This window comes from Acinonyx jubatus, chromosome B3, assembly GCF_027475565.1.
Source record: "Acinonyx jubatus isolate Ajub_Pintada_27869175 chromosome B3, VMU_Ajub_asm_v1.0, whole genome shotgun sequence".
NCBI lineage: Eukaryota > Metazoa > Chordata > Mammalia > Carnivora > Felidae > Acinonyx > Acinonyx jubatus.
The window spans coordinates 72,004,335-72,022,545 of NC_069386.1; the positions used below are offsets into that span (position 1 = coordinate 72,004,335).

Sequence of the window (18,211 nt, forward strand, 5' to 3'; positions counted from 1 at the left end):
TATGTGCCATCCTAACCAGTGGGGCCAAGAGAAAGACACAAGAACAAGGTCCTCTGGACCAATAAAGCAATGACCTTTATAAGCATTCTTCACAGTGAGGGGGAGGGGGGATATTCTCAAGTCATTCAGCTTCTGTCCAGTAGGTGGAAGCACCACCCAGGCTCAGTCCTGCTTCTGTTATCTGCTCCCGGAATTGCAACACTGGATGTGTGCCAAGAAAAGTTTATTATTTTGATTTAAAAATTTACAGAAACTCCATTCCCTCATACTCTTAGTTCCAAGAATAATTGAATTTTTGATCCAGGAAGGGCTCTGGAGATCATATAATTCAACCCCCTCAATTTATACATAAGGAAGCAGGCAGAGTTGGCAGGGGACTCCCTCAGGGACATCAACAAATCAGTGGAAAGACAGGCTCCAGGCTCTTTGACTCCCTGTCCAGTGCGCTTGTCACTGCATGACTACTACTACTTTAGAATAAAAATGATGAAGCAATAGCATTCAATGCTGACATGATACCACTATGTCAGTATAAATTTGAGAAAGCAAAGGATCAAAAAAGAAATAAGACCGTTTGGGGGCATTTGGGACCTAAAGTTATCTCTGTGAGGATAAAGGTGGAGGAGTATCAAGGAAAAGCCATATGAAAGCATGGATGAACACACAGTAGAACCTGCTTTAATTAATGTAGGAATGAATGAGCAGACGTGAAAAGGCCTGCTGTTATGGACTAGGTATTTGGGCTTTAGACCTCCCATCTATTAAAGTGGAACCAATAAAATCAGTCTCAGTGGTTGTGGTATGCTGTCGGGCACAACTCAATAAATGATAGCATATCCTTACTGCTGTGGAAAATTGATGGTGAGATACCTACCTCTCGGGATTCTTGATCTCTTCAGTAACATAGTTGAGGGTGTCCCAGCCTGAGTAGGAGAACAGAGCCGAATACAATGCCAGGGCAATGTCCCCCATTGCAAATGATGAACCCTCAAAAGAATTCTCAAAGTGAGTGGAGGCTCCTGGAATCCAGAGAACATGGAAAGACAAAAGGATTAGTGGTTCGCCCTCAACTTTAAGGTGATCCAATAAAGGAATAAAAGAATAGGACAGTAATAGCTAGTGAGTGGCTTAGAACACAGTTGGCAGCAAGGGCAGTGGTAAAAGAACAGGGACAGAAGAGAGACCTCTACAATGATGGGCTGGAATGCAGGGAACAAACAGCATGGGGATCTTGACAGGAAGGACCATGGTGGTTTTCTAGGGTAAGAAACCATGACAGAACTGAAGGGCTACAGAACATAAGTAATGTGGTTCTGTCCTATCCTGTAAGCTACCCGATCCCACCCCTTTTCTAACCCCACAGACAGCTGGTACAGAATGGAGGAAGGATAGGGCTTAGAAGGCCCAGGTCAATAGAGTAGTAGACTATGTGTTCCTACCTGGAAACTGGAGAGGAGTGGGTACAAGGGTTTCATTTCTGCCCTTACCCACTTCCACGGGCAGAACAATCACAGCCACAGCATTGGACTTAACAGTCTGCAACAGCTGGCAAGACCAGCTTTGGGGTCATCTCAGTACAAATCTCCACTAACTTACTAGCTAGGGACTCGGGCAAGATACTTAATTCTGCAGCCTCAGTTTCCCCCATCTATAAAATGGAACTAGTAGGGGCGCCTGGGTGGCTCAGTCGGTTGAGCGTCTGACTTCAGCTCAGGTCATGATCTCACACTCCATGAGTTCGAGCCCCGCGTCAGGCTCTGTGCTGACAGCTTGGAGCCTGGAGCCTGCTTCAGATTCTGTGTCTCCCTCTCTTTCTCTGCCTCTGCTCATGTTCTGTCTCTCTCTGTCTCAAAAATAAATAAAAACATTAAAAATAAAATAAATAAAAAATAAATAAATAAAATGGAACTAGTAGTACCTAGCAAATGAGAATGCACAAAAGGCACTTAAAGAAGTGTGGCTCAAAGAACTGCACAAAACTTAGTCACTATTATGTCTTACCCTGGCCGAGTCTAACGATGCCTGCAATGATGACGGCGATCAATGCCAAGACTTTAGCATAGGTGAAGATATCTTGTACCAGTGTTCCCCACTTGACATAGGCACAGTTAATGAAGGTTAAGAGACCTGAAAAAATAATAATAACAATATTGATTGGGGACTGTCCCTACCACCCAGAGAGCCTTAGACTTTCAAGCAATATTTCCAGTAGCAGTCATCAAAACAGAGCCTTTGGCCAAAGAAGTGTTTGGGTTCTGACCTGCTGTGTATTCGACACCTCTGCCCAGAATGTCCTCACCATTAGCATTCAAAGGCACCTGCTGAGCATCTGTGTAGGCAGCACCACACACACCCTTAGCACTTACACTAAGAGAGGAAAAACGAAGTAACTGGATTTGCTTACATACAAAAGTGCTCACAGCAGTGGGAGGCAACTGGTAGCTGTACAGGATTAGTGATGTTTTTCCGCTACTGGCTCCGAAAAGTCATGGTCTGTCCCAGCTTTCCACCCCTTTACCTCCTGATACGGGCTCCAGGACTCAGCGCTCTGGTATTGTTAACCTTGGTAGATCCTGTTGTGACTTATCCAATGCCTGGCCCAGCAGGTCAGAACATGTGGCCAGGGATTAGAATGGGGGCCAGACTTCCTGCTGCTGCCTGCCAGCTCAGCCACTTGTTTTTGTACTTGGAAAGATTCTTGGAGCTGAGGTTCCTATAGAGTGGGGACAGCATTTTTCCTGACTGGACGTTGCAAAAGAGTGAGCCACACAGGTCATGATCTCACAGTTCATGGGATCAAACCCCACATCGGGCTCTACTCTACTCTGACAGCACAGAAATCTGCTTGGGATTCTCTCTCTCTCTCAAAAATAAACAGGGGCACCTGGGTGGATCTGTTGGGTGAGCATCTGACTCTTGATTTCAGCTTAGGTTATCTGATCCCAAGGTCATGGGATCAAACCCCATTTCAGACTCTACTGTGCGTGGAGCCTGCTACTTAAGATTCCCTGTCTCTTTCTCTCTTTCTCCCTCTGCCCCTCTCCCTCACTTGCACTCTCAAAATGTAAATAAACATTCAAAAAAAAAAACCCACAAACATTCCTCAAGTCCTTCTACCTCGGGGGTAGAGGCAATCCCTTTTCCTGGAAGAGCTTTGGAAAAGTCCATGGATCACCCCTAGAGAGTTCTTAACCTACAGCTTCCACAATGCTTGAAATTCCTTGTAAATGGTTATGTATGTACACCAAAAATATATGCATTTTTCTAAGAAAAGCGTCCTTAGCTTTATGTCAGAATTTCAGAGAAATCTGTTACCCCCAAAAAAGTTTCAGTTTACTACTTCAGAAGATGACATTCAAGAAGGGAAGCCCACACATGCTGTGAAGTTGACTGATAGCCCCAGGATGTGACAGGGAAGAAAGTCAAAAGAAATGATTCTGAAACTCAGCTGAATGTTCTCAATCCCCCACCAGCCTCTTAAGCAGGCAGGCAGGCACTTGCAGCACGCCTTCCCCACCCTGGCAGAGAATCACCTTGCTGCTTCTGCCTTCCCAGCTCAGCAACTGGAGCACCAGGAGGGGCTTAACAGTTCCTTCCAAGAGATCCCAGGGTAAGATCAGAATCAGCCTGCCTTAAACTGCAGAAAGTGAGGTCCAGTGCTGGGCTTGCCTGCTTCAGGCTACCGACACGGAAGAAATACTCCCTGTCTCAGCTCTGGTGGTGGCATGTCCCTCAATGTCCCTAATCCCCCTGTTTTCTTGTGTCCTGGCCTCACCACACTGCCCTAGAAGCATCTTCATCCTGAGAAGCAGGAAAGACCAACCTCAAAGAACAGCTCATCTTCTGTCTCTCTCTCCCCCATCCCCCCCTCCTTTATACCCCTATTCTCACTGCCCGAGTTCTTTTCTGCTCTTCAGTAGAAGGGGCATTCTAGTCCTATACAAACACTTGCCTCTCTGCCTAATAAACAAGACAATAAACAACCAAAGCTTATCACAGGGTTGGGCAAAAATACACCGGTAACTCCTCAGTGCTCGGTTAATAATTAAAGACATGCATACTGGCTCCCAAGCACCCTACAAAATGACCAAAGTGCCTTTATCTCACCCTCCGCAAATCTCTCAGCTCTGTTGATCCTCCCCAGTCAATTACCCATCCTTCACTCCCCACTGGGCTTCAGTTTCCAGCCATTCAACAGCCCTCACGCCCCTTCTGTTCACCCTGTGACCCCTACACCTTACCCTCAGGCTCTGCTGCTGCTTCACAAATAACACAGCAGCCAGATTTCTGAGTAGAAACGCCCGGCCCCGAGACCAAAAAAGGGCAGAAGTGGGGGAAGGGGAGCACCTGGCCGGCTACCAGTTGGTAGAGCATATGACTCTAGATCTTGGGGTCATGAGTTCGAGTCCCAAGGTGGGTGCAGAGTTTACTTAAAAAAGTAAAAATAAGGGGCGCCTGGGTGGCTCAGTCGGTTAAGTGTCCGACTTCGGCTCAGGTCATGATCTCACGGTCCGTGAGTTCGAGCCCCACGTCGGGCACTGTGCTGACAGCTCAGAGCCTGGAGCCTGCTTCAGATTCTGTGTCTCCCTCTCTCTCTGGCCCTCCCCCACTCACACTCTGTCTGTCTGTCTCAAAAATAAATAAACATTAAAAAAATTTTTTTTAATTAAAAAAGAAGTAAAAATTAAATAAAATAAAATATGAAAAGAAAGGCCAGGGACAACAGATGCTACAATATTCACAAGGGAATGGGATCACAGAAACTGATAGTTAGCCCTCAGGGTAACCACAGTCACACCACCAACCCGGCCTAGCTTCAGGGATTAATTCAGGTTCAGAGTCTGTCTGCAGCCTTGTGCCACAGCATCTGTTCTCAGCTCTGTCCAGGCATGTGGGCAGGGAAAAGACAACTCATCATCCTTTACCACAACAAATTCTGAAATGAAAATACATGGATTGTTTGCATTTTAATCCCTACTGCTTCTGTACTTGAATTCCATATCCATCCATTTGCATCCCTCCTTTTACCCACCAGTTTTTCTCCCTCCCCCCACACCTGAGCCTTCTTTCTCAGCCACCGACCCAACATCTTGCCCTTATCTACTGCGTCCTGAGCACCGGGACACGGTTTGAATGAAGAAGGGAATCCTATGGAAGGAAACGGAGCAGGGAACTGCCTGAGGAGAGCTGGCCCTCACCTTCCCCAGAGCCCAGCTTCCTCCAGGGCCTCTTGGCCATGGGAGCAGGAAATGGGTATGGCAGGCAGCACTGCTGACTGGGCTGTTTGTCCTCGCCCACAGCGGATACAGCTGACCGGAGACCCCAAAGCCCAGCCTAGTGCACTGTTCTTAAAGTGGAGCCCAACCTCCTGCTTCAGAGGCAGGAAAAGGAGGGGACCACAGGCTTATAGTAATATGGAGGCAACTGCAAGCCAACCTCAAGGACAGAAATGCCCTACCCTCCTACCTCTAGGTGTAATTCCATCTCCACCCAACACTGGGCCAAGTCCACAAGAAGATGGCTGGAAATCACCTTGGACCCGTGACTCAGGTGCAGCTCCTTTCCTGCTTTGACCTGCTCTGGAGGAAGGAGAAGCCACTCCTATCATCATCTAAAGAGATGCCCCTGAACGGTCGGTCGGTCATCAAACCCAACTGCAACTGCATGGACTCTCCTGGAGCAGAAGGCTAGTTCTAGCACTAAGGCCCAGCGTCAGCTGTAGAACTAAAAGCCAGGAAAGCACCCACATAGATTGATACAGAACAACAAAGCTTGTAGGCCCACTCAGATCAGATGCCCAGATTTACTTTAGATGCCCACACTAAACAGTCCCTGAAAAAAGAACATTAAACCCACAATTCTCCCAGCACCGTTAGTTTCAAACACATAGAATGTAACACATGAAACTCTGGCCACTATTCAGTGTATTTTCTGCTTCAAATTCCCAGAGACTATAAAACCTCAATACTTTATTTATTAGACAACTCATTCCATTTTTAAAGAGATCAATAGCTCTTCCCTCCACTAAGCCAAAAACTTCTTCCTCATAACTTCTACCCAGTAGTCCTAGACCTCTCCTCTGGAACTACACAGAATCCAGATAAATGGCCTCATTTACATAATGGCCCTTCTTATCAAACATTAACACTCTGTCCCTTTTGATACTTCCCCCTATTGAAGCTAAAAACCCAGTTTCTTCAACCTCTTGTGTGACAAATGTCACTTCCAGATCACTCACTCACCATCGAGTTCCCTCCTCTCCATTTACTTCACTTTGTCAGTATGTCCCTGGAAACATGAGACCACACAGAACACTCCAGACATTTTTGCAGACTATGGGGTTTCAGTTTGAATTCACTGTCAACTACAACTCCACCTCAAACTAATGAGCTTTTTCCCTATCCCCCTTTCAGGGCCTAAAAAAGGGATTTTTTTTTTTTTTTAAATCCTAAATAGGAGACCTTAACAATTATTCCCAGGAACTTTCCTCTGTAAATTTTTAGGTATCATTCCCATCTACTAGAAATGGATTTTCCCTCCTAATTTTTTTAAGTAGTTCAAATGCCTTCAATTTGTGAAATCTGCAAATTTGATTAGCATACCTTCTGGGTCCTCCCTGAAGTCTTGATGAAAATGTTGACTAGACAGGCAGAGCCCTGTAGTCTATCATTAGAGACCTTCCTGTATGCTGTCATTATTCTACAACATCAACCAAGAATCCACCAAAGTATTCTTTTATCTAGTCCACCTTTTTCTACCTTGTCAACAAGAATATTGTGAGAATTTGCCAAGAACTTCTCTGAAATCTGTATAAACGTGTCTCTGCCCTTGCAATCCAATGACACAATCAAATGATTCAATGAAATTAGCATGCATTTATAGAATTTTCATAGCTATACCACGTAATAGTCAAAAATTAGAAATAACCTGGGGCTCCTGGCTGGCTCAGTCAGTAGAGTATGCAACTCTTTTTTTTCTTTCTTTCTTTCTTTTTTTTTTTTTTTTTTTTTTTTGGTAAGATTGTTTTTAATGTTTTGTATTTATTTTGAGAGAGAGCACACATGTGCATTCAAGCAAGTGAGGGAGGGGCAGAGAGAGGGAGAGAGAGAATCCCAAGCAGGATCCATGCTGTCAGCCCAGAGCCTGATGTGGGGCTCAATCTCACAAACTGTGAGATCATGACCTGAGCCAAAATCAAGACTTGGATGCTTAACCCACTGAGCCACCCAGGTCCTCTTTGCCTTTTTTTTTTTTTAATATAATTTCTACACCCAATGTGGGGCTCAAACTCACAACCCCAAGATCAAGACTCACATGCTCAGGGGTGCCTGGGTGGCTCAGTCAGTTAAGCATCCAACTCTTGATTTCAGTTCAAGTCATGATCTCACGGTCATGGAATCAACCCCCGAATGGGGCTCTCCATGGATTATGCAGCCTGCTTGGGATTCTCTCTCTCTCTCTCTCTCTCTCTCTCTCTCTCTGCCCCTCCCTTGCTCACGCAGTTTCTCTCTCTCTCTCTCTCTCTCTCTCTCACTCGCTCGCTCTCTCTCCCTGTCTCAACATAAACAAGCATTAAAAAAAAATAAAGGAGACAGTCGCATGCCCTACCAGCTTAGCCAGCCAGGTGCCCCTGAGCATGTGACTCTTGATCTCAAGGTTGTGAGTTCAAGCCCCATGTTGGGCATAAGGTTTACTTAAAAACAATAATAATAATAATTGTAAAAAATTATAAACAATCCAAATGCCAATCAAGAGTAGAGTGACTAAGTAAATACTTAGAATACGTAGAATATTAAACAATAATATCCATCTACAACTATAAAAATATAAACTTCACAAACATATTAAGTGAACAAAGACACAAAAAGAATACATATCCTGGGGTGCCTGGGTGGCTCAGTTGGTTAAGCGTCCATCCAACTTGACTTCGGCTCTGGTCGTGATCTCACAGTTCGTGAGTTTGAGCCCCCTCATCAGGCTCTGTGCTGACGGCATGGAGCCTGCTTCAGATTCTCTGTATCTCTCTCTGCTTCTCCACCTCCCCACCCCTCTCTTTCAAAAATAAACACTAAAAAAAAAAAAAAAAAAGAGTGCATATCCTTTATATCCACTTATATTAAATGGCCAAAATGAATCTATGCTACTAAGAATAATAGTAATTTCCCTTCATGTGTGCATGGGGGACAAGGGGAGTGACTGAGAACACAAGAGGAGTTCAGAGGGCTGGTTTTTTGATGTGGATGGTGGTTACATATGTGAAAATGTGTGAAAAGTCATCAAGCTGTACACTTACGACATGTGCACTGTTCCTTTTATATTACACTTGAATAAAAAAATTAAAGTTGAGGGGTGCCTGGGTGGCTCAGTCGGTTGGGCGGCCGACTTCGGCTCGGGTCATGATCTCGCGGTCCGTGAGTTCGAGCCCCGCGTCGGGCTCTGTGCTGACAGCTCAGAGCCTAGAGCCTGTTTCAGATTCTGTGTCTCCCTCTCTCTCTGACCCTCCCCTGTTCATGCTCTGTCTCTCCCTGTCTCAAAAATAAATAAAACGTTAAAAAAAATTAAAAAATTAAAGTTGAACTGGGGCACCTGGGGGGCTCAATCAGTTAGCAGCCGACTCTTGGTTTTGGCTCAGGTCATGATCTCACAATTCATGAGTTCAAGCCCTGCATCGAGCCGTGTGCTGACAGCGTGGAGCCTGCTTGGGATTCTCTCTCTCCCTCTCTCTCTCTGCCCTTCTCCCCCACCCCCATCAAAAATAAATGAACTTTAAAAACATAAAAATAAAATTAAAATAAAGCAACAGTATGCTTTATTACTATCTCCTCAATTCTCTTGGTCTTGCTTTTTTGTTAGCCTAGATCTGTTTTTTACTGAACCTTTTCTAGGTTAGCAATCGTTCTGCTACATACAGTTAGAAGGAAAACAGGACTGGGCCTTCTCCTTTCTCTCTACCATCTGTTATTGCAGAACTAACTGCCCTTGCTGTTTTCACTCTATATGTTGCTTCTAGAGCTTTTTATCATCCGCAGTGTCTTCTTCAGATCTTAGTTGATGCTGGGCACCAACCTTCGGATGCTTTTCTTACAGCTCTGGGCCACTCCTGCATTTAATCTTTGTTATGCCACCTCTCCCCATCTTTTATGTATCTTGTTTCTAAAAATCTCAGCTTATCAAAAAGCAGTATGTTTAATCACATTGGTTTGTTCACATGATTCTCCTCTTCCTAAATAATTTTTTTAATTTTATTTTAGAAAGAGAGAGAGCTCAAGCAGGGAGGAGAGGCAGAATGAGAGGGAGAGGGAGAATCTGAAGCAGGCTCCAAACTCAGCATGGAGCCTAATGCAGGGCTCGATCCCACCATGCTGGGATCATGACCTGAGCCGAAATCAAGAGCTGGATGCTCAACTGACTGAACCACCCAGGCGTGCCCTAAATAAGATAATTCTGATAAAATAAGTGAAATTTTCATTTTGGAGAAGCTTCTGGTCTTTTTTTTTTTTTCAATCCCTATCTATTAGAGTATAAATTCTTTTCCCTGAACTTTTCCATCATCTCTTTGCCAAACTTTAGAGTGTATTTCTGAGGAAATGCACCATTTCTTTTTCTGAGAGGTACAAACTCTGAGTAGGTATAGTCACTTTCACACTAGGACTCCACATTTGCCCTGGTTATGTTAAATTAATAATAATGATAAAACAACAACAACAACATCCTTATGGAGATTCACAATGACACCTTTACAAGTTAAATGGTATGATGTCTTCGATTGGCTTGAAATAATCTAGTGGGGTGAAGAGGGTGGTTGGAGTATAGATAAAACAATGGTGATTAATCATTCATGCTGCTGCTTGAACCCTGGGAGTTCATCATATTATTTGCTCTAGTTTTGGATGTTTGACGTGTTTTATGATAAACCTTTTTAAAAAAAAAAAAATTTATAGAGGTACGGCTTCTAATGGAATAAAACGGATTTTAGCGAAAAGCAAATGTTTATTAGCCTTATTTAACATTTATGAGTCCAAAAGCATCATTCCCAACCTTCTATCCAATTTCTCCAAATGCACTACTCAGCAACTTTCCACTTTTATCCTTCTACATGATTCCTCACAGCCTCTAAAATACCCAGATTTAGGGGTACCTGGGCGGCTCAGTAGGTTAAGTGTCCGACTCTTGATTTTGGCTCAGGTCATGACCTCATGGTTCATGAGATTGAACCCCGAGTTGGGCTCCACACTGAGCATGGAGCCTACTTGGGATTCTCTCTTCCTCTCTCTCTCTGCCCCGCCCCCACCAACTTGCACACATGCACTCTCGCTCTCAAAATAAAGAAACATTTTTTTAAATACCCAGATTTGTACCTTCATCTGTGCATTTTTCTCCTTTCCTTTACAATTTCAGGTTAAAGCCACACTAAACACATCTCTCCCAATCTCTATGAAATCTGCTCTATCCCTTACCAGAGTTTATCCTCCTGGCATCTTAGCATTTACAGTCAGGTACTCTGCTCTAGGTTCTCTTTCCTCTTGCATGTGCACAGCCTTCAATTAACAGAGATGAAAATGCCACCTGCCACTCAGTTCACTATCTTGACGTTCAGAGTCACCGGTGACACACCTCAGGTATCCTCTGACTGGTAACATCATTCATCCCACAGGATGGCAAAAGGATAGCCATCTGTGGGTTCAAGTGATTCAAGCAAGCTCTTTGTGGTAGGTTGCTCCAGAAAAACCGCACGTCTCTGCATTAGGCTGGTCTACCTGCAGCCAGAGTCACACCCCCTGGGGAGCAGCCGAGACTCTTCACTGGTTTGCTCAGGCCTGCTAATACCCAGATGTTTCCAGAATACTCTACCACTGCCCTTTCCTCACAAGGACCAGATGTAAGGTTTCTGAAAAAACCTCAGTTGTGTTACCTAAACCCAGAAAGTTCAAGTATCTCCTCTTTTTACCTGCTGTATTTCTGTGTGTTGTCAGGGATACTCTCTATACCTTAAATATCATGTTTTCAGGGCACCTGGGTGGCTCAGTGTGTTAAGCGTCCAACTCGTGATTTTGGCTCAAGTCATGATCTCACGGTTTGTGAGATCAAGCCCCGAGTCTGCTTGGGATTCTCCCTCCCCACCTCTCTCTCTGCCTCTCAATATGCACACTCTCTCTCTTTCTCTGTCCAAACAAATAAGCTTAAAGATAAATAAATAAATTTTCTTCCTGGCTTCCTTGACATATTGTTTCTTCCACCCTTCCTAGGTGCTGTAATAGGTCTCAGACAGCAGATGGTCCTCAGGTTCTTTTACCTTTCAGGCTACAGGACCATTTTGATTACTCAGACATCATGGGTAAGAACAGCAGGCAAGACAACACACGGAGCATAAACCCTACGGATCACTGGATCAGAGTCTTCCTACTATGCCCCCTGGAACCCAGGCAGCGTTTTGGTCACCGCGGCTCTGCACCACTCTGAGGAAGCAAGCAGGAGGTCTGTACCAGGAGGCCCTCATATTAAACCACACTATCTGCTCTCTTCTCAAAGCCAGCTAGTCCTTATCGGTCCGATCCTTACTGGTTTGTTCAGCTAGGTAGTTTGGGTCCTCAGAAACGGGACCCTAAGCTTGAGCGAGCATCAGAATCACCTGAGGCATGTTACCTAGGGTTTCAGGGCTCCAACCCAGAAGTTCTGGATGCAGGAAGTCTAAGACGGGGTTTCCCAGAGGAGTCATGATCTGCCTGCTCTGGGTGTGCTGCCTTAGGTAATCACTAGACGAAATAATCACCTACAGAACAGCCTTGATCAGAACAAGCCCAAACCCTTCCCTTAACTCGGTGCTCCTTTATCCTGGCTGCACATTGGCATCGCTTTACAAGCTTTAACAAAGTCAGCGCTCGGGCCCCACCTAGGCCAATGAAGTCAGAAACGCTGGGGTGGAGCCCAGGCACCAGCGTGTTTTTGAGGCTTCCCAGGCAATTCTAAGGGACAGTGACAACTGAGAACCTTTCCGCCCAAGGCCTCCATCAGTTCTCCTCAGCAGCAACTTTTCTACTTCCCCAGTTCTCGTTCTCCAAGCCAGTTCCCATTCTTCTAACCAGTGGCTCAGATTTATTTGGTTGGGGAAACAAAGTGGGAGAGGAAGGGGCCATTAGCATTTTTCTAAAGCCCAAGGTGATTCCAATGTACAGCCAGGGTGGGGGCCCACTCTCCCCTGCTCCTTCCCAAGCCTACTTTAGCCTGTCCCCTCAGCCTCTCCTGAGTCAGAGAGAAAGAACAGAAGAAAGAGAAGACCAAGGGTGAACCCCTGAAGAGCCTTGAGGATCCAACCAATACAGAGCTCTACCCTCTGCCTGCAGAGGAAGGTTTGTGCCGAAGTTCATGTCGGCCCCACCCCAGAAAGAACCAAGGCTCTGACTCCAGCCTATGCAGTGTGTGAATGTGGGACGTGAAGTGGAAGCTTCCTCACCTCCAACCTAAAGTGGCTCTTGAGAAAACTCTGAGAAAGTACCTAGCTGCCAAGTAGAAAGTGTGAAGGGCAGAAATCAGTTGCGGGCCCAGCATCTGCCTATTCCGCTTCATTAGCCACAAGTACGTGAAGTCAGTGGTCGGGTATCAGAAGAAGCTGCCCAAGGACACATGGCCCAAGCTCTCAGACAAACACGCAGACATCCAAAGTCCTCTACAGCCCACAAGCGGCTCCAGGAGACCGGGGGTGAGCTCTCTGTCCTCCCTCGTGCCTAGCCCACAGTGGGCCCAGCCCTCACCCAACCCTGAGAGCCAAAGGCACACAATGCCCTTCTCCGCCAAGTCAAATCTAGAGCCACATCTCCTGTTCGTGCATCCAGCTGCCGTTTATTGAAGCACCTACTACGTGCAAGTCACTAGGGCCAAGCATCGGGGACACACCTGATCCCCGAAGACCAGCGGTCTGTTCCCAGAGGGGCCTGAGTATGTGCTGCTGGCTGACTGGCACAGTGTGGGCAGACCTCCTGTGAAGACACAGGAAGTAAGAGCTCCTGTTCATGAAAGGCAAAAACAAAACAAAAACAAAAAAAACTAGACCAAAGATCGTAGATCACAGGGCAGGCAAGCACAGACAGGACAAGGCAGGAGCAGAAGCGTCCAACACGGCTAACAGTGGCCGAAGCAGGCTGGCTTTCAAGAAAGAACGGTCAGGTGGGGCTGCACTTTGGGGACACCTCGCTCTGACTCTGCCAAGGGAAAAGTTCCCCTGTCTGGCAAAGAGGAAGAAGGGTCTCAGCTCTCCTTTCTTTAAAAATAAACTTTTTCAATGTTTATTTTATTTTTGAGAGAGAGAGACACACACACACAGCGTGAGCGGGGGGAGGGTCAGAGAATGAGGGAGACACAGAATCAGAAGCAGGCTCCAGGCTCCGAGCTGTCAGCACAGAGCCTGATGCAGGGCTCAAACTCACGAACCGCGAGATCGTGACCTGAGCCAAAGTCAGACGCTCAACCGACTGAGCCACCCAGGCGCCCCTCAGTTCTCCTTTCTGATCCCTGGAACACTGAAACCTCTTTTAAGTCATCCAAAGGTGGAATGGAAAGTAAAGTTTTTAGAAATTAATAAGATGTATATGACTGAATAGAATTTGCAGTAGGACACACCATTTGTGACTAACAGTTAAGTGTTAGGTCCCTTGCATTCTCATAGATATCATCTAACTTAATGTGACAGAGTAGGTGTATTATCTTTATCTTTTTTTAAGTTTTATTTATTTAAGGAATCTCTACACCGCAGATGGGAGTCGAACCCACGACCCCAAGATCAAGAGTCACATGCTCTTCTGACTGAACCAGCCAGGCACCCCAGTCTTTATCTCATAATTGAGAAAAGTGAGGCCACTCAGACAGTGTCCAGCTCCAAAACTTGTATACACCGCAGCACGCCATGCTGTCCCTATTGTATGCAAGGATGTGGGACTGTGAGCAGGATGATCTCCCCCTGGGGTGATGGGGCTTCTGGCTGCAGAAAACTGGGGCAGTCCTCTAAGAACTCTGAGAAGCCAGAATAATCAGCTCTAGGAGGGGCCATCTGCACACTTCTCTGGTTAGGAAAAGTAACCATTTATAGTACCCTGGCGGGACAGCAAGGTTTTTTCAGAACTCCTAATTCATTTATTCCTTTATTCATTCATTCATTCATTCATTCAGCCAGCCAGAGAACAAGTATGAACTGAGCACTGACTGTGCTCCAGGCCTTGTACAGACCCAGTCCTCAGCCTTTACAGAAAAGTGAACATGGACAATTATAAGAACTGGGTGATGGGGTGCCTGGGTGGCTCAGTAGGTTAAGTGTCCGACTCGATTTCAGCTCAGGTCATGATCTCATAGTTCATGGGATTGAGCCCCTCATCGGGCTCCACACTGAGCATGGAGCCAGCTTGGAAATCTGTCCCTCCCTCTCTCTTCTCTGCCCCACCCCTTGCTCACACACTTTTGTGTGAGTTCTCTCTCCCTAAAAGTAAATAAACTTAAAAAACAGAAAAACCCTGAGCCTGGGTGGCTCAGTTGGTTAAACGACTGACTTCAGCTCAGGTCATCTCACCGTCTGTGAGTTCAAGCCCCGCGTCGGGCTCTGTGCTGACAGCTCACAGCCTGGAGCCTGCTTTGGATTCTGTGTCTCCCTCTCTCTCTGCCCCTCCCCTGCTCGCTCTCTGTCTCTCAAAACTGAATGAACATTTTTAAAAAACTTTTTTTTAAAAGAAAAGACAGTTTAAAAAATAAAAACTGGGTGCTGTGAAAGTCACTGTGAGGCAACCCATCCAGTCTGGGGCAGCGAAGGGGGTGCAGGTGGGCACCAGGACCACCGTTACCTGGACTGAGCACAGGGAGGCTCATGCTGGGGTTGGGGGATGGGAGGACAAACTCCTGGCAGAGAGGAAAGCACGTGATTACCCAGGCAATGAAATCAGCAATGAGTGAAGTCACCCACGCATAGAAAAAACTTACTTAAGCAATAATCAGTAAATGATTTCAAGGTCTATTCGCAATAGTAGCCTATCTAGCATTGTAGTTCATCAGCAGTTCTAAAGGAAAACTATATCTGTAGAGGGACAGTAAGCCACCATGACGGGAGCAGAAATTATTTGCTCTCCTGAAATGGTCACTGTTTGAACAGAATAGGATTAAAGTATGGTAAAAATATAGATCAAGCCTCTAGAAGATAGAGACTCCATTATACAGATGAGGAACCTGAGACTAATAATTTGACCTGATTCCATGCTCTTAACCACCACACATTCCTGCCTCCCAAAGGGATGAGTTCAAGGGAGAGAGATGCTGACCCAAGCACTCTACCCAACCATGGAGAAGACGTGACTGTCGGGTATGGATTCTTCATCCAACTTTTCCAGAAATATACCCCCAAACCAGCCTAAGGAGGACTGAAGTCTTCCCCATAAACCCCTCCCTCAACCTCGGTCCCTCCCTCTAAGAACCACACTTCTTGTCTACAGAATCAGTCTCCTGGAAAGTATATCTACATTCCCTTCCTTTCCCTTGACTAATATCCACTCTACCACTCCACTGAAGAGGGACAGTTTTCCTGACTTGTTATTTGTCAATTCCAAATGGCATTCCATTCCTTATCTTACTTAACAGTTCCTCAACAAAGGCTACTTTTGAGTGTAAACCCATCCCCCTTGGGTGTGCTGCCTCTGCTTTTCCCCACAGTAACCACACTGCAATAGAATAGTTTATTGATGTGTCTCTGTCATCAAGTCGGAGCCAAATGAGGACAGACTGAGTAACAGTCACTTCTGGATCCCTAGGCCTCGCCCAGAAGTAGGCATATAGTAGATACTCAGGTTTCACTGGATGAATAAACAATCTCTCTGAAATCTGACTCTACCCTCACTGCCCTGAAATTTCCCTCTCCAGAGTCACGGTGACTTCCTGTTGATATATCCAAGCAACCGCCCTCCTTATCTAGCTTGGCCTCTTAGCAGATTGGACACCGTTGACCACCAACTCCTTCTCAAATTGCTCTCTTTTACTCACCAACTCCCATTTCCCTCTTATCTCTCTGGACGCTTCTTCTCCTTGTTGCGGAGTATTTATCCTTCAGTGTTGGCATTCCTGAGATGCTAACCTCGCCCCTTTCCTCCTCTCTTGCTACATCCGGTCAAGATCATCTCATCTGCTACTGTGATTTCAATGACCACCTCTACACCGAGGATTCACGAAAGTATATCACCAGCCCAACCACCGTAATTTCATATGCATATGAATATACAACCACCTACTGGACGTCAGCAGACACAAATTCAACCTATCTAAAACTGATCAATTTCTCTTAACCTACTGCTCCTTCAGTCTGACTCCCTGTAAGTAACTGGCATCACCATCCACCCAGTTACCCAGTTGCCCGAGACAGAAACGTGGTCATCTTATCATCCTCAACCTCCACCCATATCCATCTAATCAGTGTCTAAGTCTTAACCAGTCTCCTCATCTCTCATCCCATGACTCTAATCCAAGCCACTATCCTCCCTCACTGGGATCATGGCAACAGCTTCCTAAGTGGTCTCCCTGCTTTTAGTTCTGTAAACTGAAGTCAGAGTAATCTTTCTAAAAATCACAAATTCTACAATTTAATCACAAACAACACAAGTCACTCTCCGCTTTACTCTCAGAGGTTTTTTTTATTACCATAGGAGAAAGCCCACCAAACTCCTTAATATGGTTTGTACAACAGATTGTATTTTCCAAAGATGTCTCAACAACATTTCCCAACCCACATGCTTTTCATACAATGTGACTGTAACACTCTGCCCATCAAGAGATAGGGTCTGTGCCTCTTCTTTTAAGAAGAGATATTCTTCTGTGAATGTTTCTACCTACAGAGTTCAGCAGGAAAGACACCCTGTGACCTCAGAGGCTAGGTCATAAAAGGCACAGCTTCCACTCTGGTTGCTGACATACTCCGTTCTGGAAGCCTTCAGCTGCCAAGTAAACAGTTTGATTGCTCTGGGGCCGCCATTATGTGAGGAGACTCAACATAGTCCATATGGAGGGACCACTTGGAAAGACACATCTAACACAACACGAAGAGAAAAAGATGCCCAGCTAGCCCCCATCTTATTCAGCATACCCTCGTTCTAGCTCCTGCCACCATCTGACTACCACCACACGAGACCCTGAGCCAGCACTGCCCCAGTTACCCCTTCCAAAATTCCTGAGCTACAGAAACCATAAAAGAAAACAGCTGTGGGGCACCTGGCTGGCTCAGTCAGAACATGCAACTCTTAATCTCGGGGTCATGAGTTCAAGCCCCACATTGGGTGTAGAGATTACTTTAAAATAAATAAATAGGGGCACCTGGGTGGTTCAGTCAGTTAAGCGTCTGACTCTTGGTTTCAGCTCAGGTCATGATCTCACAGTTTGTGGGTTTGAGCCCTGCATCGGGCTCCATGCTGACAGCACAGAGCCTGCTTGGGATTCTCTCTCCCTCTCTCTCTGACCTTCCCCAGCTGTTTCTCTCTCTCTCAAAATAAATAAATAAATAAACCTAAATAAATAAACAAACAAACATAAATAAACATAAATAAATAAATAAATAAAATGACTATTATTCTATGTCACTAGATGATTTATTATAGAACAATAATAACTACAACTAATAAAGCCCCGAACAAACTATCCTACCATTTCCACCCACCTCTGCAGGCCAGCTGTCAACATTTCCTACCTTAACCTCAGTATTGCAGCCCACCCTGAGCTCCTTTACTGAAAGGAGTCTCAAAAACGTCCTTCTTTCTTGTCTTAGGAGTTTTCATACCTCTTGTTCTTGCTGCCTGAGATGCAACTCCGCCTTCTTTTGGTTAATTCCTCATTCAGGTGTCAGCTTAAACTTCCTTACAGAGTTTCTACACTCCTAGGCTAGCCTAGGTCTGCTCCCATGGCTCCCTGTGCCTAAGAAATCACAACACTCATTATAATCCATTGTAACCTTGCGTTGGGTTGCCCACCCTGCCAGCCCCCAGCATGCTCTCGCACACTGAGAGCTCCAGGAAGACAATGATCAATCAGTGCTGGGAAAATAAACATTCAACAAGTATTTACGAAGCACTTGCCTATCTCCAGCCCCATCTCTTTACTGAGCTCCAAATGGGCACATCCACCTCCTATCCTACAAATTTTAAATTCAACATGATTCCATCCTCCCCATCCCTGTAAACGATGCCACCACCTACCAACTGCC

At 45.6% G+C, this 18,211-nt stretch overlaps 1 protein-coding gene across 6 annotated transcripts in view; it reads right to left on the reverse strand.

Moving 5' to 3' along the window:
- The window catches only part of SLC7A7 (solute carrier family 7 member 7), a 38,564-nt gene that overhangs the window by 8,427 nt on the left and 11,926 nt on the right, over positions 1-18,211 (reverse strand). For all 6 annotated transcript variants that reach the window (XR_008299281.1, XR_008299280.1, XM_027065386.2 and 3 more), the window contains exons 3-4: positions 2,002-2,127; positions 875-1,019 (exon numbers count right to left, since the gene is read on the reverse strand). Coding sequence is in view for 4 of the 6 variants with exons in the window: in XM_027065386.2 (XP_026921187.2) it covers positions 875-1,019; positions 2,002-2,127 (271 nt within the window). In the remaining 2 variants the exon portion in view is untranslated. The remainder of the gene's footprint in view (positions 1-874; positions 1,020-2,001; positions 2,128-18,211) is intronic.